Source organism: Marmota monax, unplaced genomic scaffold (assembly GCF_021218885.2).
Source record: "Marmota monax isolate L192 unplaced genomic scaffold, Marmota_monax_Labrador192_F-V1.1 WCK01_AAM20220418_F8-fsc00029, whole genome shotgun sequence".
Lineage (NCBI taxonomy): Eukaryota > Metazoa > Chordata > Mammalia > Rodentia > Sciuridae > Marmota > Marmota monax.
In genome coordinates, this window is record NW_026693024.1 from 14170270 (window position 1) to 14192081 (window position 21812).

The window sequence follows — 21812 nt, forward strand, 5'->3', positions numbered from 1 at the left end:
GACTCCCAATTTGGGGCCTGAAAAACTGAGAGCAGGATGGCGCCATTTGCTGTAATAGGGAAAACTGTGTACAAGACAATTTGGGTGGAAAGAGAGGTGAGGAAGTTAAAGTTGAAATACAAGTGGAGGTTCCCTGAGGAGAGAGCTGCAGACACAGAGCTGAGGCATTGTCACTAGATGGTGTGCAGAGCTATTGGAGTATGAGATCGTCCACAGGAAAGAATGCAATAGAGAAGAAATGGCAGTTCAGGACCAGGGCTGGGCGCACTGCGTTTAGAGATTCCACAGAAGAGGAGCAGCCAGACAGCGCTGAGAAGTGTGGTCAGTGGGTAGGAGGGAGACCGGGGAGTGGGTCACAGAAGCTGTAAGCACTGAGCTCAGGGTGCAGAGGGTAGCCATTGGTGGTGGGCAGGGCAGAGGTGAGGGCAGAAGAGGGTCCATGTACCTTTACAGTCAACCTCTGCTTTCAGGGACTTTGTCTTATTTGTCTCTGCGTCCGTGACACCTAGAACATAATCAGGCGTAATAGGCAGTAAGTGAACACTTATTGAATAGAGGGGCCACATCATGAGTCTATCAAGAATTAACAACTATTGCTCTTTTAAGTGAGGTCTATAGCAGTTGAAGATGCTTTTATTTTTATTTTTTTAATTTTATTTTTTTTATTAGTTGTTCAAAACATTACATAGCTCTTGACATATCATATTTTGCTTTTCTTATTACTCACTAAAATGCCAATAAAGGACAATCTGTGATTTTCAGCCATGACTTCAGAAGTATAATCAGGTAGTTTATTTGATCAACAAGTTAATTATCTCTGTCTTTTAGAAGAAAGGTAGTTACATTCGTTTTGAAAAACAGAGAAACTGTGTGGTATGAGTTTCATTTTGTGAAACAGGCCTCCAAATAATTAACTATTTCTACCTAAGTTTGAAATTGTAGAAATGGTACAAAGAGCCTATAATGTATTAGTCAGCTTTCCATCTCTATGACAAAATACCTGAAATGATTAACTTTTAAAGAGAAAAGGTTCATTTTGGCTCACAGTTTTGAGGTTTTCAGTCCAAGGTCAGTTGGTTTTATTGTTTTGGGCTTGAAGCAAGGCATCACGTCACAGCAGGAGCACACGGTGGGCAAAACCATGCGTGTCACAACCATGGAGCAAAGAGGGAGAGGAAGGGATCTGGGTCCACAGCCATCTTCAAGGACACACCCCCAGTGACCTAAGGACATCTCACTGGACCCTACCTCAGGTCTAAAGGTTCCACCACCTACCAGTAGTGGGACCCTGGGTGTCAAGCCTTTAACACACGGGCCTTTGGGGGACATTCAGCCACCAATTTAAAGTGGTTAATTTTTGAGATTTTTTTTCCTGATAAGTTTGTAGAGCTTTCCAGCTTTCTTTCTTTTCTTTCCTCCCTCCCTTCTAAGAGCAAAGAGGTTGATTTAATGGGAGAGGCCTCGGTAGTTGTCTTTTCAGGGCTGGGGTAGAACTCGCTGGGCAGATGCTCTACCACCAAGCCACACCCTGGCCCTCAGTCATTTAAAAAAAATCATTTATTTACTTTTGTTTGTTCTTTTTAATTACATATAGCATTAGAGTCAATAGAGTCATTTTGACATATTTATACTGGTATAGAGTATGTCTCATTCTAACTAGGATCCCAGTCCTGTGGATGTGCACAGGTGAGAGTCACTGTGGTGTGTCCATATACTACACAGGAAAGCCACGTCCATTCATAAATGGCAGACTCAGCTTTCCCTAGGTGGGCCCTCTCTGGAGGGGATGCCCGTGTTTGACGCATGCTCTTTCTGCTCCAAGTGAAGAGTGTACTTTAAAAAGCCCTGTGGATTTCTGGATTTCTATAGTGCTACATAGGGCTTATTTATGAAAATACTTATGCTGATGATTTCATTGAATCCTCACAACCACTTGGTGAGGCAGGTGTGATCGCTTAGTCCAAGATCCCATTTCAGTAAGGTCTGAGCCAGTCCCAAGTCTAGGTCTCCCCACCCCAGAGCCCGTGTGCCTCCCTCTCAGGACTGCCACCCACCGTGGTCATACTCCTGGTCTCATCAGGAAGGCAGATGTGATACCAGGTGCAGGTGGGAGTGCTGGTTTCTTCTCCCTCACTGCTGGACGTTTGTTGGTTTAAAACTGCTGACAAATAACGCACCCTAAACCCCACTCCATAGTGCAACCGTGGCGTCTTTCAGAGTTAATAGCCTGGGTTTCTAGATCATTAACTTGGTGTGTCCTAATGAATAGATTATGATTTCCCATCAGGTTAAATTGCTGGGTCTTGGATGAGGAGGGAAGCAGAATGTTCATCTTCGAAGGGCTTCTGAGTCATTCCTCATGCCGTCAGGAGCTCCTGGGGACAGGCTAGATTCTCGAAGAGGCAGCTGTTGGGCCTTCAAGAGAGAGCTCTGAGCATCTGTTGAGCCTATTCGTTTAGGATTTTCTAGGTTTAAACTTTCACTTTTTGCAGGAAGGATGTTTTTAAATGAAAAGGCACAGCAAAAACCTTAATGTTCTTAAGGGAGATTCTGATAATCGGGAATGATATCAGAAACTGGCCAGCACATAATGTAGTAATTATGGGAGTAATACAACTCGGCTGTAGCTGGAAGCCAGTTTTCTGAGTCTCTAGGTGGAAATCTGGACTTTATCGGGGAGTGGATGCCACTTGTGTGTTGAAGCTTAATTTGAGACTCAGGTTCCATAAATAAGAAGATCAGGAACATTGGGTTTTGTGAATGAAAGATTTGGCATCAGAGAAATGGCAAGTACCGTAATTTGTCATTAGCTGAGCTTAGAAACCAACGTTCTGCCTTGATGTTCACACACAATGATGTGACAGGGACCAGAACCAGCCATGTGTGATCGGAGACACAGAGTCATTAGTCAGAGTCTAGGACGCCACAGAAGCTGATGCTCAGGAGACGGGAGTGTGTGAGGAGCCATGACACTGAGCTTGGAAGTGGCTGTTAGCGCTCTCTCTACGGCAGCAGCCGTGGCCAGCCTTGAACTTGGCCAGCCTTGAACTTGTGCTGGTTTCCTGTCAAGAGGGCCCTCAGGTTCGCGTCTCCGCATCTCGAGAGAGCAGTGTTGGTGGTGTTTGTTTTCCCGGATGGAAGGTGTAACCAGGAGATGTGGGTTGGGACTTGGCAGTTTGGTTTCATAATATAATCTATCCCATTAATGTCAAATTAAAATGGCTGATAGACTCTGTGAACATGATTAAGGCTAAAAGTTTATTTAGGTAAAATCATCTAACTACTAAGTTTGAAATTTGAAATATAAGAGTTATATAAAGAAAAATCAAGGAAGAAAATCCAAGTGGTTCAAGATCCAAACAGGAAAGGCCCCAAAACAGTGTGCGTTTTAAAAAGTATCCATGTTTTTGAAATAGAAAAACTCAAGAACTCTTTTCCAGTTCCTTTTTAGTATAAATGGTGTATAGTAAAACTGTCTGAATTAAAATGTGAAACTTGAAAGGTACCGTTCAGAAAGATCGCCCGGGAGAGAGCAGAAGAGTCCTGTACCTGGGTGTCAGACGGTTTGCTGTGAAGGAACGTGCAGACGGGAGCATTCCAAACAGCGAATTTTAAAAATAGTCGTGAACTTGGGCACGAGTATCAACCTGTTATACGTCTTTATGTAACAGTCCCGAATGTGATGGGTATTGCCAGCGTCCTCTCCAGGCTAGACGTCATCACAACTTCCCGAGGTTCTCATCTGGATAAATACTGGGGGAGAACTTCCCAGGAACTGTAGCTGGCAAGAATCCTGGGAAGGTCACGTGCTAACACGACTCGCTACCCTGTCCCTCTCCATTGTCCCCTGCCTCTCTGACCTATAGCACTCACTCCTGGGGCAGAGACCCCTGCGTGCAGGAGAGACCCCAGCTTTAGGGAAGCCGAGGTGGGGAGGTGGGGCAGGGGGGAGCCTTCTTCCTGGGCTGGGTCTGAGGCTTCCCGTGGGTGGATCTGACATTCTGGATCCTGGGATGAAGTCGGAGGTTGGAGGACTCCAAGGAGGACTGAAAATCACCCTCCCTCACTGTGTGCGTGCGTGTGTGTGTGTGTGTGTGTGTGTGTGTGTTCCACCAGAGACGCAGGAGACCAGGGGAAAATGGCTGGTTGGGCCGAGTCCTTCCTGTCCCGCAGGCTCTGTGGAGTAGTCCTGGCAGCCAGCCCACTGGTCGCACTGCTCTGTCACAGGAGCAGAGAGCATGCGCTGACCAGCACGCACCGAGCTGCAGTCACTTGGTCTCAGGCCGGGACCCCAGCAGTATAACAAAGGGAAATGATGGCATGGCAGCCAGAGAGCAGGTAGGACACAGGCTGGATCCACTGAGTGGCAGCCGGAGACAGATGACGACCTGATCAGAATTGTAGGAGGACATGGGAGACCTAGCTGCAGTACAGAAAATGACCCAGAGATGGAAGGCGTGGCTTTCAGAGTGGTTGAAGGAGGTGATCAGTTGTGAGACTTTATCACTAGCCTCGTTGGTCCATGGGAGACTCAGAAAGCACAGAACCCAAACAGAGGAGTGTGAACCAGTAGATAAAGGAGACTCGGGAAGTGGAGCCCGTGGGTACCAGGAGAGCCGGAGGAGAAAGCAGCAGATGGAGAACAGGCAGCAGTCAGGTAAATGTAAGAGACACATTTCCTGAGCTCAAAACCAAGACTTGAGTCCATAATTCAAATGACTTAGGTTCCTGGGAAGATTTATGGAAAGATACCTCTGCATGTATTGGGAAAGTTCTCAAACTCACAGGAAAGAGAAGCAAAATCTTGGAAGCTTCCGGACAGTGAGAGAAAATTACCTACGATGAAGAAATATCAGACTAGCCACAGATTCCTCATCCATGTGCAGGGTAGTGGAGTGACTTCTGTAGACCAAGGTGAAGAAGACCCAGCCTGAGGACCTCGCAGCCAGGGGGCCGTTTCAAGGTCAGGATGAAGGAAGTTCGTTATTATGTTAGGATTCAGGGGTAGCATCGCCCACTCATTCTCCAGTGAAAATACTCCAGGGAAGATCACCAAACATAACGCTGAGCAGAAGGACAGACCTCCAGATGAGGGAGGATAACGAAGGAAAACCTTCCAGATGCAGTCAGTTCAAGTGAGGAGGAGGAGGAAGATCACATACAGCAGTCCTGACATCAAATGCCAATGAACTGTTTTTTCCCATTAAAAATTGGGTACTGTTAGACTGAGTTAAAAAGCAAGACCCTGAAGCTGTTTATAGGAAACGCCTGAAATAAGGCAATAGAAGGTGGACGTAAGGCAAATGCCGAGAATCAGTAGAACGAGCAATATTAGGTTTAGGCAAGGTGGAGTCTCAGTTAAGGCATAAATAGGACAAGGAAAGACGTTATTTCATGATGAAAAGAAAAGAAAGAGTTTATAAAGAAGATGAAGCTCATCTGTAAAACACCAGTCCAAAGTCAGTAGAGCAACACTCTTGGAAATGTGAATACCGTTATGCTGAGACCCCTTGATAAACCCCTTCCACTCCCTCCCCTGTTGTAGCCAAGTGTAAGCCGTAAGTCAGAAAAACTGAATGAATAAATAAGTTATATTTAGTAGATATGTGGGAATCTTGTATTTCTTGAAAACAGAATGTTCTTTTCTGGAATAATTAGGAAAATGGATCATATGCAGACTACAAAGAGCATCTTGATAAATTCAAAGGAAAAGAGATGTTCTTAGGGCACATTCTTTGATCAGTATCCATTAAGATCAGAAATAAATAGCAGAAGGTAATAAAAAGAAATTTTACTGTTTAGAAGTTAAAACACTTTATATTATTTTGTATCAAAGGAGAAATCAAAAGTCAAATGAGAAGCTACCTGGAAATCAATAGGAGGATCTATTCCAGAAGCTTCAGCCAGTGAGAGTGTCACAGTCTTTAGATACTTTATTATTTAAACACAAGGACAGTACTTATCTCTATCATGAAACGGGAAAAAGAATGTCCCAACAAACTAAGTTAGATGGAATAATAAAGAGAAAAGCTGGAATTAATGAAGTGAAAATAGAAAGACGAGCACATCGATAACTGATTCTTTGAAAAGTATAATAAAATAGATAATGGGTTTTTGTGTCTGATTAGGAAATTAAAGAATAAAATATTTAGAAGTCTGCAGGTGAGAAAGGGGGCATATCCAGAGATGCAGGGCTGGTTAAAGAAGATAGCAGAGACATATTCTTCAACTCTGTGACAAAGAATTGGAAAAACTAGAAGAAATGGATTTTTTTTCTTATCAAATCTCAAAGTCCAAATCCAACTCAGGAAGCAATGGATAATTTGAACAGGAAAGTAGCCGTAAAGGAGATGGAAAAGTGATTAAAGATCTGCCGTTGACAACGGCAGTGGGATCATACGGAATTACAGCTGTGTTTTATGTGACTTTTAAAGAACAAATGATTTTTATCATCATTTAAACTTCCAGGAGAAGTTGCAAAGCTCCTAATTCATTCACACAATAAGGACGCATTTAATGGCAAAACCCAGGAGAGTACAAAAAAATTCTAGAGACCAACTTAATTTTGAATATAGATGCAAAATTCAGAGTACAGTAGTAGCAGATAGGACCCATCCGTGTATCTGAGGTCTCCACGAGGTCCAGGAGGGTCTTTCCAAGAGAACTCAGGACCTCTGAGGGAGCTTGGGGTCACGGAGAGACAGGTGAGTTGCTCTCAGGAACAGGCAGTAGCCTGGTGCCCTGGGCTTCTGCTCCAGTAAGGGACAGTCATGCTGCGCCCTTCAGGGGTGCTGGCAGAGCCACGCTGCGGAAGGGTCTGCCTGGAGGTGCCCCTCAGGGGCGTCATTCACGCTGAGGGACAAGTTTGCTAGCGTGGGCCTTAGAATCAGAGCGGGTCTCTTTTTGATTGGACATTTGGACACGCGGCGTTTGTTTCACGTTGCCCAGAAGCCCGCGTGTGCATCTTGGCAAACATGAGCATCATGATCACATAAACCTGCGTGACGGAGTACGTCGATGAAAATACTGAGTTTCAATAGCAGCTCAGGGTTGTCAAGCACGTGATTTAGGTTCTCAGGATTCTCAGCGAGCGAGAGCAGGGTTCCTGCCCCCTCCCTCTAGGGCTGGGAGCTGGCACAGAGGTCGCGCAGCCTTTGGTTGGGGTTCCTGTGTCAGCTCCCTGGCCCTGGGCTCACTACTGCTCAGCGCCCCTCGCTGGCGGTTGCCTCCTCTCCTCCGGTGCCGCTGTCTGCGCTGAACACCGTCTTTTCCTTTCTGCGACCCTGCATACCTCTGTCCTTTCCTGTGGCGAGGGGGCAGTCTCTGTCATCCCTCCCTGCAGTCAGCCTGGGGACGCCCGGGTTTGGGGGTTTGGGAGGGCGTGAAGCCGAGCGCACAGGGAGAACCCGCGGTGTCTCCCCTGTGTGTGGCTGGCAGGGGGGCTGGCAGGAGACTGCGCATCAGGGAATGACTGGAGCCCCCCAGGAAGTCGGTCACCAGTCTGCTGCCCAGTGCGAGGGCCATTCCGTGAAGGTGGGTAGGGCCAGGAGGAGTGACCAGGATAGAGCAGTTTCCTGCTGCTTGGCCGTGGCCTCAGAAACGCTTCTCCCGGAGGAGGAGGAAAGCCTGCCAGCCTGTGGATTTGTGGGCGGGGTCCAGCCCGGCCCTGCAGTACCATGGGCATGTGTCCTGGACGGGTCAGGTCTGGAGTGAAGGAGGTATTAGGGCCTGGGGAAGGAAAGCCACCAAAGAAATGGTGTTTGTGTGTGAGACACTGGAGCCACAGTGTGGCTCAGGACCGCAGTTCTGGTATGTGGGCACTGAGGTACAGTACACTGTTTTTTTTTTAAATCCTACCTATGTTTTTTGGCCATCACCAGAGATTGCATTGACTTCCTTTGTCTTACAAGTCTGCATCTTGCCACGGATATCCGTTAGACATCCTTGTAGAACAGGAAATTGATTTAAAAATTAGCAAAAGTCATAAACAAAGAGGAAGAGGATGTGTATGCACAGGCCAGCTCTTCATGATTTTGAAAGACTGTCCAGGTGTAGGTACCCACGGCCTCTTTTCCATGAACGCAGTACGATCCGCAACAGAGTTTAAATTCTACCGTAGCTGCGCTCTGCTTCTTAGAAATGTTGTGACAGCCTTCTGCTCGCGTGGCTCAGGGTTGTGCTCAGAAACTCAAACACATTTCGATGTTTTCCAAGCAAAGCATAATTTAAGAGAAGGCTACCAAAAATATCACGTATATGATATGTATATTGAAAAGGATTGGATACTTCCCACATTCTGCTCTCATTAATACTGATGATGGACAGCTGAGTGTTCGCGTCAGTCCCCGTCTTCAGCCACTTGTCCCAAGCCGCTGAGGTTAATATTATTATTATTACTAGTGACAAGACTGCGGGTACTTTGTGCTGGGTGTCATAGAGCATTTTTGGGTCGAGGCCTGCGAGTAGGTGAGCATGGGCATTTTTTGGTGGCCACGCAGGAGTGGTGGTGTGTGGCTGACGCACTTTGTCCATGTTTACGTCTCTTCCTTGGGAAGTACCTCGACTTGTCTCTAGTGCCTACATTGGTAGCTTTCTGCTTCCTTCTGCCTTCTGCACCTGCCAGACTGTTGGAGGTACCTGACACCTGTTGTCTACCCGCGCCCTCTGAGTTGGTGTGCTGTTGGGGTGCACCTTCCACTCTCTTCTCAAAGAGGCCAGAACGTGTGCAAATACCAGGGAGAAACTCTCTCATCTCCAAAGTACCCTGGGGACACATGCCCCTCTGTGCCACACCCACAGGGTTCTTACTCCCACCTTCTTGGCTTATTCGTAGACTGAAATAGCTAAAGGGGGTGACAGTTTTCTGGTCTGGGGACAGAAATGTGTGAAGAGAGGACGGGATTTGACCTATTAGGGCCATTGCGCACCGACCTCGGGGCTCAGAAAGTTCAAGAAGCCCTTTTAGACGCGCCTGTTGGCCCCTGTTCCCTATGGTTTTAGACACCTGGCCCACCTTCACTACCTTAGAGCCTGTGTTTTCCTTTCTTTGCAGAGTCTTCGCGTGACCTCTGCAGACATGCCTGTGAGGTGGGGAGCTGCGAGGGGAAGCTGAACATGCCTGCAGGACTTTGGTTTCTGTCGCTACTGGTCCAGCCTCTTCGCCTCCCTGCGGGCCCAGCTGAAATGAGATTCCGAGGGACACCTTAGTGCAAGCTGTTCCCCAGCCGGGAGCTCAGAACAGGAGCGGAGGCCGGCAGGATGGCCAGCCAGCCCCCCGAAGACACCGTGGAGTCGCAGGGCTCCGACGAGCTCGAGTGCAAGATCTGCTACAGCCGGTACAACCTGAGGCAGAGGAAGCCCAAAGTGCTGGGCTGCTGTCACCGGGTCTGTGCCAAATGCCTCTACAAGATCATAGACTTTGGGGACTCCCCGCAAGGCGTCATCGTCTGCCCTTTCTGCAGGTTCGAGACGTGCCTGCCCGATGACGAGGTCAGCAGCCTGCCTGACGACAACAACATCCTCGTCAACTTGACTTGTGGCGGCAAAGGGAAGAAGTGCCTGCCGGAGAACCCCACCGAGCTGCTGCTGACCCCCAAGAGGCTGGCCTCCCTGGTCAGCCCTTCCCACACGCCTTCCAACTGCCTGGTGATCACCATCATGGAGGTGCAGAGGGAAAGCGCCACGTCCCTGAGCGCCAGCCCCGTGGTGGAATTCTACAGGCCAGCGAGTTTCGACTCTGTCACCACCGTGTCCCACAACTGGACTGTGTGGAACTGCACGTCCCTGCTGTTTCAGACGTCCATCCGGGTGTTGGTGTGGTTGCTGGGCTTGCTCTACTTCAGCTCCCTGCCCTTAGGGATCTACTTACTGGTGTCCAAGAAAGTCACCCTTGGGGTCGTCTTTGTCAGCCTGGTCCCTTCGAGCCTTGTCATCCTCATGGTGTACGGCTTTTGCCAGTGCGTTTGTCACGAGTTTCTGGACTGTATGTCACTTCCCTCGTAATCCATAGGCAGGGCCAGCAGTGTCCACACGCTGCCGTGGGGGTCGGGCACTTCATGGTGTGTTTTCTTTCATGTTCTTTAAGGTTTCTGTTCACGGCTGGAACAGCCTGGGTCATAGGTCTGTGGCCTGTTCCCATCCAGGTGTTGACTGGTGGTTTCTCCCGTGTGCTGCGGTTGTCCATTTCTAGCGGGGGTTAGCCAGGCAGCTGTGTAAGCCCGGCCCTTGTGGAGCCCTGAGGGATCCCCAGCCCTTCCAGACACACCCCAGGGTGAGGTGTGCTGGGCTGCAAGAGGTCCTGGTGGCCTGGTTCCTCCTGTCACAGTCACAGATGCTTTGCCGAGGTGTGTGGACACGGGGAGTAGCTTTGAGACACATGTGCCCAGTGTGTGCTTCTCCTCCCTGCTCCCAGTGAATTGAGGTGCTTTCTGTGTTCACGTGGTGTCACCCCAGGTCTGTTGCTCCCCTGAGAGGCCCCTCCCTCTGCATTGCCTTCCAGGAGGACACTCCATCTTACTCCCGTGGGTGGCTGGACCGAATGCCTGTTCTGCTGCTTTCTAAAGAGAATGCAGGGCATTGGGGACTCCACCAGAGCAGCCTGCCTGGCAGAGGCGGCATCTGCCCGTGACAGCACTGTCCCCATGTTGGCTTTCCTCTCTCCCCAGACTTCTCAGAGAGCAGCTCCTGCTGGTGGACGCCTTCTTCCCAGAACACCTTGGTGTTGTCGGGCTCTGGCCACACTGATGAGTCGGCCACCCCTCCCCTGAGCAGGTTTCCGTTTCACTTGTTCTCTTTGGTTTTGAAGATGTTCTTTTCTTCCCATTGTTTAAAAAGTCTGATGGGGACTTGTTGAGCTCAATCCCGGAACAATTTGGGGTGAATTTTGGCAACGAAAACCCGGAAGCAGTTAGGGAGATGCCTTCGCTCAGGGTGTGAAGCGCTAGCCCAAGATCCGCTGTGCCGTGCCGAGTGGTGCTGTATACAGTGGCTCGGGGGTAGGTACAGTGCTGTGCCTGAAGCCTGGGCCACGCAGTGGACAGAGACAGGCCGAGCTGGTGGCCTCGTGGAAAGACCCTCAGGGTAAAGTGGAAGCCAGGGGCAGCTGGACCTGGGCCCCTGCTGGGTCCAGTCAGTCTTGGAACAGATTCAAGTTCTACGTTAATTTCAGATAGAAGCGGAAGCCCTGCGACTTGAGTCTGAACTTCTGACGGTGTAGGGGAAGTGAATGGACACAGTGGCGAGAAGAAACGGTCCAGCAGGCTTCAGGGTCGGGGGATAGAATGTTCACAGAAACTAGGCAAAAATAAATAAAGGAACTTTTTAGTGTCTTAAATCATTATCTATGATTAACATTAAAACAATTGCAACTCTTAGAAAAGGGCTTTACTAAGGCGACTTTAACTTGTCTATGGTGAAATATTTGTTGCGTGAAATAGTTACAGAGGGCCGTTTCCAATCTCCTTGCTCCTTATTGAGGAAAAAGGGATACTTACCTAGAATAGCAGTCTGGTTTTCATTAAATAACTATTAACTTTAAGAACCTGTGCGCCCGACGTAGGTAGGATGAGAAAGCCTATGTGGATGTGGCTCAATGAATTTAAGCCCCAACGTACAACTAACTACACTGATTCCAAAAAACCTAGCTTAGGTCGCATTGTGAATGCAGTTTCCAGGAATCCATTTGTACTTTGAGTAAAATAATGTTTAAGAGATGTTTTGTGGTTTGGATTTATATATTTATAAGGTTTTTAAGAAACACTCATTTTGTCTGAAATGTAACTGAGAAAATGGGTGAGTTACGCGATCAGCTTTCCCGACAGTGCTGGAGGTGGGACCGCGCGCTTCGCTTATTTGTATGACGTCTGCAGTGCTGAAGTCGTGTCTGTGCCTCGTGGCCGTCTCCTCCCTTGGTTTCCAGTAAGCTGTTTGGTTTAAAGAGTTTTAAATGTACAACAACAACAACAAGCCCTTCGTGCTGTTGAATGGAGAAAGAGCAATGCTTTCTATTTTATTCATTGTGATGTCTTGTTTGTCTATTAAATTGTTATTATTTCAAACTGGAAGTTTGATTCCTGTGACTTGTGGCTGAGCTTCACTTATGACTTTGGGCCCCTGTTAACTTTAGATAACCACAGACTGAACCTTCAGAAACACTGGGAAGCGGTGGCCTTTCTCAGGCACATGGAGATTCCAGAACTTCAGTAAGGCTGACCCCACCCACTGCACCTCTAAGAGGAGAGAAATCTAGGGAAGAGGGAATATCAATATTGTCTTTGATAAGCAGACTTTTCAGTTTTAATTTGTTTGATTTACTTTCCATATTTCCCTAGAGGGAATCCAGTTTTGTTGTTGAATGGCTTACCTTTTGTGGTCTGGGCAAATTTTAAAAGTTGCCTGGTACCTACCTATGACCATTGTTAGGCAAGTGGAAATAACTGGAGAATTTGTGGCAGTTCTGTGTTTGTGACAGTGAATGGACAAGTGTGTGTTAACCAAGAATATTGGTTTCGGGCTGGGGTCGTAGCTCAGTGATAGAATGCTCGCCTCGCACGTAGGAGGCACTGGGTTCTATCCTCAGAACCATGTAAAAATAAAATAAAGCTATTGTGTCCATCTACAACTAAAAATATTTTTTTTTAATTTTTTTTTGAGAGAGAGAGAATTTTTTTAATATTTATTTTTTAGTTTTCGATGGACACAACATCTTTATTTTATTTTTATGTGGTGCTGAGGATCAAACCCAGCGCCCCTCACATGCCAGGCGAGTGTGCTACCCCTTGAGCCACATCCCCAGCCCAACAACTAAAAAAATATTAAAAGAAGAAGAAGAATGGTTTAATTCACTTCTGAAATCTTTACATAAGCAAAGCGGCTACCTCTGTGGTCCTCACTCATTCATTGGCCAACGCAGGCCTAGTTGCTGAGACCCACAAGGGCGGTTCAGCACTTGTTGGGCTTCAGAGACACCCTGAAGACATTTCTCAGCATGTCAGCCTGGTAGACCAGAAGCCCCAGGGACGCTGGGATGGGTAGGCCAGCTGACAGAGTGAACTCTGGGCCAGGCGAGGGGCAGGTGAACCTGGCAGAGAGCAAACTCATCCAACCTGGGTTAGCATTTTTGGAGCCACGCTGTCCTTGCAAACTCTTCCAGGTAAACACTTGCCTTGATTCTTTTGAAACACCACAGAAACACCTCCTGTTATTCCAGAGCTTTCCTCAAAACCAGCGACAGTCTGGTTACAGTAAGACCCTAAAAGAGGTCACCCATTTGCTCTTGAAGCTTGAAATCGTATGCTTCCCCCCCACATCTTTGCCCCTTTGATAGATCTTCATTTCTTCTTGCTTCAGTACCCTTTATGAATTTTTATTCCTATAGGATTCGTATTGGGTATTTCCTTTTAAGTTTACTTTTGTGTAAAAGAGGTTTTAAAAAATGCAGGTAAATTAAATGTTGAGATAGGAGTAGATTCCAAGTGAGCCCTGGAGGCAAGGCTGATTAAGCCCAATTCTTGCATAGTTTCTATCTGTGGTATAATCCAAACCTAAGTCTCAGTGTACAGATATTTATGGTTCTGACATGAAGGTGCTTTCACTTTAGAGAAAAAGAGAAATCAGACATTAAAATACGTCCTGAATACCGTGTTACTAAGTTGGGATGTGTGCTAATGTATTTTTAAAAGTGGCTGAACCTTTACTTAATTAAAACATTCAATTAACTGAAACAGTTACTCTATCAGCATTTTAATTAATCAGGAGTTTATTAGATTTGCAACATATTAACCTTTTAAATTGAGATGTTGAAGGCAGGTTGCTTTAGATCTTGGTTATCCCAAGTGCACCTCCGCACCCAGTCATCTCAGGTGAGAGGTCTGGCCTGGAGACCCAGTTGCTGGCTTGGCAGTAAACAGTAACCCAGGGTGAGTGGGTAGAGGTGTGGACTGGGAAGGAGAGTCTAGGGCTGGGCTCTCCAGGGTTCTCCCTTGGAATGCTCAGGGGAGGAGCTGGCAAGGGAGCTGCTGGGAGGGGCCAGGAGGAAGGAGGTGGAATGAGATTGTTAGGTGAGCACAGATGGAAACAGTCGTCAGATCCGTTCATGGAAAAACAAAAAAAGGTTCTTCAAGCTTTTTGCATGAGGATTTGCAACTCTATGGAATAGAGAAGAGTGTAATTATCACTGGTTCACTTAAAGCTCTCAGTTAACCTTTTGCTATAATTGGCATTTCTCTCTTAATCCCCTTTGTCGCTTGTCCCAGATGTGGAACAGATATACCTCTAACAGTAACTTTGAAATAATGGTGTTTTTCAAAGTCCATTCTTGGAGAAAAGGAAGAAGTGAATGATAGGAACACATGAAAGTACATGTAAAGGAGACAGAAGCTCTGGATGATGATTTCCAGCCCATTTTAATACACTGGTGTCAATTTCATTACAACAGTTGCAAATCTGAGAACTCTGACTTAATGGGTTAGGTAAACACATGCTGCACAGTTCCAAACTTGACACTTCCCCCTAGTGCTTGTCAGCATGATCCTGGTTTGGTGTGCCGGGCCAGGGCTCTCTTGTGAGATACTGTGGACTAAGTTCAGATGATTCTGAGAACTGGTCGAAGGTTAAATTCCTTCTCCAAGTTTAGAGGGAGTTTTTATTCTTTATCTCTGGATAAGAAAGCTTATAACAGAATTTTAAAATGAATTTTAATAACATTTTAAGTACGAAATGTTATTTTTAATGCTAAATAACATCATTAGTCAATAAATGAACATCTGTTTTGGATATGCATTGAGCCAAACCTCCCACACTCTTCCTTCCCCCTCTCTATTTTCTCTGACTTCTCCTCCTCCTCCTCCTTCTCCCCTGTGCCACCTCCTTTTCCTCCTGCTCCTCTTCTTTCTTCTTCTTCACCAGGGGTTGATCCCGGGGCACTTAAACACTGAGCCACATCTCCAGACCATATCATATATATATATATATATATATATATATATATATATATATAATTTTTTTTTTTTTGGAGACAGGGTCTTGCTAAGTTGCTTAAGGTCTTGCTGAGGCTGGTCTCAAACTTGTGATCCTCCTGCCTCAGCCTCCTGAGCCACTGAGATTACAGGCTTGTGCCACCGCATGTACCACCTCTCTGATTTCTTTAAGGCCATTATGGAAGAACTTATTGCACCCTCTGCCACCCTTATCCTCACCTCCTGTACACACAAGTGCACGTGCATGCCTGCACACACACATCCTCACATTTTTGGAAGCAGGTATGTGAACGAGAACCATATTACTCCTCCACCAATTGGTGATTATCCACTTACATACTATTTAAAAATATTTGTGATCACTAACAACTTCCTTTATGACTTCTCATAGAATAATGGCTTCAACTGCTTGTCTCTGAGGTGTTTCCTTCCTTTTTTCCTCTCTACTCTGAGCGGTAGAGATTACCCTAGCTGGACGACGCATGAGCTCATTGACATTGTGATTTTTTTTTGATAGTACAGCTACAGTCTCCATTCTATAGTTCATTTTATTGTAATTACAGATCTATGTTGGGCTAGAGTTTTTACAATGATAAAGTTATTTCCAACCCATAATTTGACCAACCCTCATCACCAGTTAAAAGGGAACAAATTATGTAGCCTAATTGTATGGGATTTTTCTGCAGCTATAGTAGAGGATGCGGTCAAGTGGTCCCAGGAGACCAGAGAATACTAAATTCTGCTCTCAGAACCGGGAAGGAAATTTGCACTGCTAATTACTTAGCCCAACTTGACATCCCAAATGGGAACCTGACCAGATTTTTTTTTGATATAAAGTTAGTCTCATTATTTTAACTCACAGTATTGGCTACCTACTATGCGTGATGTGTAAATGTCCCTTCACTCTCTGACATAACATCCACATACCTCATTGGAGAAATTGGAAAAAAAGACGATTAGAGGCTTTAAAAGGATTATTTCTTTAAAGCATTTGTTCCAAAATACATGATGTGGGGTGTGTCCAACCAGCGGACCAGTAGGGGAGACTCCTGGCTGTGTGTTGTGGGGGCCGAGCGTCCTCCTCCCAGATTCTCCTTGAGCCTGTGCCGGGGCCGAGAAGTCAGCCAGCTGGAGAAACCTGTTAAGAGGGTTAGCCCAGTGTGGTCCACACTTATGTGACCATGGAACTCTTTCTCAAGACGTCGGATTTTATGGAATTGTGGAGCACATTTTGTGAATTCCACCTTAGAATTGATAAGAAGCCTCAATGCAGAATCTGACTACAGATGTAAATCCCCAAACCGGCAGGGGAGTTGGAAGGCCCAGAAGAAGGTGGTAATAAGGCCATGGGGTCCAAATGGAGTGTCCAAATGCAAAGGGGGGCAGGGGACAGGCTGCCAGTAACAGGGAAGGAAGAAGCTATTGGTTTCACTTGTTCCCGACTTAAGCAGTCTACATCCTGGTCATAGTTTTATAGCTTTGTCCCTAACACCTACTTCAGCCTTCGACAGGTCATTGCACATAGGAAACACCTAAATACATGCACAAGGAAGTCTCCAGGGGAATAATTAAGTATCATTATTTATCAAGCCTATAAGACTTCCACAGTTAATCCTCCAGAGGAACCCAAGGTTCCAGCTTTTGGAAAACACGTACCAGGTTCAGAGTTCTGATCACCAAATGTTAGGGCTAGCAGGCTCTTCTATATGAGAGCCCAGCTCTTTATTTGACAGGAAGTCAGCACTCGGTGGATGAAGGGGTCTTCGTCGAGGCCCTATCTGTCAGTATCTGCCAACTCGGTTTTCCCCCCTCTTATTTGTCAAATGATGGACAACAAAATCTGTAGCTGGACAGATTCCATTTGATCCCCACAAGCTCTGGCTGGCTATTAAAGTGGTAAAGGAGAGGGGGAGTGGTCATCTGGATGCTTGCTCTGGAGCAGTCAAGTCCAAGTGCTCGAGTCCTGAAAACAGGGCCATAAAACAGATGCTCAGGGCTTCCTCACATGCGAAGACCGCTGGAGTCCGTGGGAGAAGAAGAGGGGGTGGCGGTGACAGGTGGCCAGGCCATGTGGGACAGAGGACCCAGATGGATCTGGAGGTGCTCATGCTTGCCTTGGCCCGCCACCTGCACATCTCAGCGCAGCCCCTGACCTGCACACGGGGGCAGTTTCCTGAATCATGTGAAGGGGCGCTCTGTGCCCTTGTGACGACGTCCCCAGCATCTGGAATCACTGTCACATCCTGGAAGTGCTGTGTTAACGCCCTGCTCCCAATGCCAGACGTCTCTGGTAATGGGTCCTTGGACATCTCCCTCCCACCCCCTATAGCCCTGCCACCCTCTGGTGCTCTTGAGTCACAGAGTTTGAATCCTGTTGTTTCAACTGTACAAAAACTTTTTTTTTCTTTTTTTTTTTTTTTTTGGCTACCAGGGATTTTACCCAGGGGTACTTTACCCACTGAGCCATATCCCCAGCCCTTTTTTTGTTCTTATTTTGAGACAAGGTCTCACTAAGTTGCTTAGGGCCTTGCTAAATTGTTGAGGCTGGCCTTGAACTTGCAATCCTCCTGCCTCAGCCTTCCAAGCTGCTGGGACTATGGGCATGTGCCACCATGCCTGGCCAGAAACTATTTTTTTCAAAGGAACTTACTTTTTAAAAACAATAAACTCTATTTTTATAAAAGTCATACACATGTGTGGCATTAAAAGTTAAATAGCACCAAGTTATAAGTTAAATTGTACCAAGCATATTTAATTAAAGACAGATGGCTCTGGCCCATTTCTCCTGTTCCTTCAGGGCAACTACTTTGTATTCTTAAATTTCCTACTTACACATCTCTAAAAATCGTGCATATGTAACAATTTCTTAATTTGCCCTCAAATTTTTGACATTATCTTTTGCAATCCTGTTGTGGAGAATGAGGATCTCATTTTCTTACTACCTTACACACACACACACACACACACACACACACACCCCTTACACATTCCTAATATATCCCATTTTGGGTGAGATTGGGATTCAGTGCTCAGATTGGCATGAATGTGTACTGTTGCTCAGAGCTTTTTAAGGTTTTAGTGCATTCTGAACACAGTTCTTCCACTATAAAACTTTTTGTTTCCTTTGGACTTGTTTCATTTGAAAATTACTTAGATTTCTTAGTCATTTAAAGATTACTTAGAGTTCTTCCTATAACTGAAGCATCCTCAGAGGCTCAAGCAACTGCAAAAAACTTTCCTTCCAGGTCACTGTCACTTCACACACGGTGCCGAGCTTTCCAGCGTGCCCTGGTGGGGCCACCCCCCCCCCGCCCCTTTCCTAACCTAGTCCCCATCAGTTACCTTCTGCACAGCTGCATCCGGGAGCTTTCTGTCATCCTGGGGATTCTCCAATGCCCTTTTCTTGAATCCCATCTTTTCCTGGTTTTATCATGTATTTTGTGCTTGTGGTCCTGGGGACTGAACCCAGGGCCTTGTGCATGCCCGGCAAGTGTTCAAGCTCTGAGCTATTTCCTGCCTGGTTTATTCATTTTTGATGAAACCCATTTCCCAGTGGCTTTCTGGTGGGGGGAGAGAGATGCATGGAGGTAAAAGTGCTAAGACTTTGCATGTCTGGAAAGGTCTTTCTCCCAGCCCTAGGCCTGATGGATGACCTGGTCAGCAGTCAGTCCCTCGGTGTCTGGTTGCCTTTTAACACCGCCCCCCCACCCCCAGTTTGCTATGGAGAAGTTCTGATTTCTGATTCTTTGTTTGGAATTTTTTTCTTCCATTTTGAAATCCATGAGGGTCGTCTTTTTGCCCACAGTGTCCTGAAAATTTCACAATGAAAAATGACCACGCAGCTCCTTTGCATTGATTGTTCCAGGCCTGCAGGAGGCTCTTTCCAGAAGTTCCTCTCTGTTCTCAAACAAAATGTCCCTGCTGTTCTCGTATTTCTCACTTTCTTTCTTTCTTTCTTTTTAAACAAAATAACCTCTTCTCCATTTTCTTTCTTCTAGCTCTGGAACTCAGGTGGGTCAGCTTTTGACCTTTCAGAATCAATCCTTTGATTTTCTTATCCTTTCTCTCTTACGTTTTTTTTTTATATATCTTTTTCATGTTGATCTAATTTTTGAGAATTTTCCTCAGACTGTCAACATTTCTCTTTATATTGTTCATCATCGTTTTAACTCTGTGAGTTCTCTTTGTCCTCTGCATGTTTCTTTGCCTCTTAATTTTTTGAACGACATTCTTTTGTGGTTTTCATGAACTCGCCCTCTGCTCTGTCCTAGCAAGGACGTTAATGCTAGAATTTGTACGTGCCCATTTGCTCCCTGGGCGGGGTTCCTTTTTGTTTCTGCCCCTGTCTCGTGGAGAACCCCCACGTCTCTGGTCTTCAGCTGTCTTTTCAGTTTAGCGAGGAGCTGAACAAATTGGTTGGAAGCTCTGTGTGCGTGACTGGGGCTTGTCCTGGGGACCCTGGGGAGGAGCCTCCTGTTTCCTTGGCAGGTGCTCAGTCCCCACTCTGTCTGTCTATCTGTCTGTTAAGTGGACCATCTTCCCTGGGGAGGGTGGTCCTGGCTGCCAGGGTTTCTCAGGCTGAGGGAAGAAGGGCGCGGGCTCCCTTTCTGGTCTATGGCCTGTCCTTTATGTCTCTTTTCTCAGCAGGACTCCTCACCTGTCCGTGGGCCTGGTGTCTCTAAGGACAGCCCTTCTCCGGCCTTCAGCAGGGCAGGACAGGGCAGGTGCAGTTGCCTGGCTGCACAGAGAAATAGACTGCAGGAGGCGGGAGGCGCGTTCCCTGTGGGCCACCTCTGGACGCATCCCTCCGAGATCCAGAGGTAGCTGGTGCCTCGGATCCTTGAGCTTTGCCCGGTTCTTCTGCACAAATCAACTTGCTTCTTTGGCATCCTTTCAGCTCCTCTGTGCCTCTCCACCTGCCCCGCTGCAGGCTGAGGAGCGACCTTTCCATAAAGTATCTGCTCACTGCCTTGATTAGCTGGGGTGATTCAAAAAGAGCTCCTGTAGGTTCCAGAAAATTTAGAAGTTTTCTTGTGACGTAGGATATCACAGTGCGATAGGCGCTAACATCTTCCCAAAGCCTGTGCACAGCCCTGTCCTGATGCCCCCTGCAGCACGGATGGGTCTGCTGGGATTCAGACCCAGGTCCCCAGCAGTCTCACCGAAGAGCGAAATTCTTACTATCATCTCACTACATTAGGGTCTGGAAAATGTGCAGGGGACTTTGACAGATTTTTTAAAAATTCACTTCAACATTCCTTACACCTAATGGAGAAAGGGGAAAATGATTGCTGGTTTAGAAATTATTTTAAATAGAACTTGAATAGCCCTGAGCAGAAGCAATTTTCTTCTTTAACATAAGTCTAATAAACATGCCATGGCTTTAGGGGTGTAAAATAACTCTTTAGCAGAAATGAGACATAACACTTAGAATGATTAATGATCTCATAATCTGAAAATCTCAGATCATCAAAGCCAACATTTTTCTTTTAAAAGGTTTATTGTGGCCAGGTTATTCATCAAAATCTATTTTGCAACGTCCTGACATTGTTCTAATAGGAAATTTGGAAATAATTAAACATCTGTCAGGCATCATTTGTTTTCAATTATGCAGGTAAATGTGAGACTGGTGTCTGTTGTCTGTGTAAATATCTGACATTGGGACATCTGCCAATTCTGCACTACATCGGGTTGCAGAATAATGACAGGCTACATGTTAAACAGCAATGAACCTGAAGTCATGTAACTCTGTGGAGCAACTAAGGAGTTTCCTGTGCTTTTTGAGTGACATTGTGCTTGTGAATTACAAAGCCACAAGGAATCTGGGGCCCTGTTCCCTTTACTGTTGCATCCACATGATTTACTGAGCACTTACTGTGTTCCAGATCCTGAGCTAAGTGCCTTAGGTACATTATCCCAGGTGATTGCCATAGCAACCCTATTTTCCTCATGTAGTAACTAAATTCAGAATGTTGCCAGGTTTCCTTTCCCCAAGTTGGCTCTATCTACTTCCTGGAGGGATTCCCTTTTAATCATGTGTGTGTTTTGCCATATCTGCTCACACACTACCTCTTGATTCCTGCTGTGAAAGAGGAGGTTTTGAACTCACGTTTCTTCCCACTTAACCTCCTCTCAAGTTTCATTGGTTATTATTTATAATTTGTTTTACCGATTGTGTTTATAGCTTAAGTGATATGCTTCAACATTTGCTCTCATTTCCTTATGGCTGGCTGTCTCTGGGTTAAACTCTAGTTCTGAGATTATGAAGGTGAAATAAAAATTATAGCCAGTTCTCCAAAGGGTATATCAGTAATTTCACCAGGAGATAGAATAGCACAGTTACTGATAATACCCAGCCTACATGATAAATTTTCCAGTCGTACTGTAGAAAGAGGTTCCAAGGGATTAGGCTCCACAGGTGTAGATTGGGCTATGCTTTCTTTAAATTTAGATTCTCACCCCATGCTAAAACTAAATATTCAAGGACATGAATTTAATGGGCTACTGGATACAGGTGCAGACCTTAGCATCATCTCTCGTCAAGAATGGCCAAAACATTGGCCATTACAACAAGCCACTCAAACGCTTCGAGGCCTAGGAGTGGCAACTAATCCCCATAGAAGTGCAATGGTATTAGATTGGAAGGATCCTGAAGGATGTGAAGGAACTATACAGCCATATGTATTGGATCATCTTCCCGTAAATTTATGGGGACGAGATGTCCTAGATCAATTAGGTTTGACATTAACAAATAACATCAACCAAAATGCACCCACTATTATGACTAGACAAGGTTTTAGGAAAGGAAAAAGATTAGAAAAACAAGAACAAGGTATA

The 21812-nt window shown here is 46.1% G+C and overlaps 1 protein-coding gene across 2 annotated transcripts in view; it reads left to right on the plus strand.

Moving 5' to 3' along the window:
• The window catches only part of Rnf182 (ring finger protein 182), a 48059-nt gene extending 36003 nt beyond the window's left edge, over positions 1-12056 (plus strand). For both annotated transcript variants that reach the window (XM_046453505.2, XM_058582403.1), the window contains one exon: positions 9053-12056. In XM_046453505.2, coding sequence (XP_046309461.1) covers positions 9259-10002 — 744 coding nt within the window. In that variant the 5' untranslated portion in view covers positions 9053-9258 and the 3' untranslated portion in view covers positions 10003-12056. The remainder of the gene's footprint in view (positions 1-9052) is intronic.
• Positions 12057-21812: the final 9756 nt, after the last annotated feature.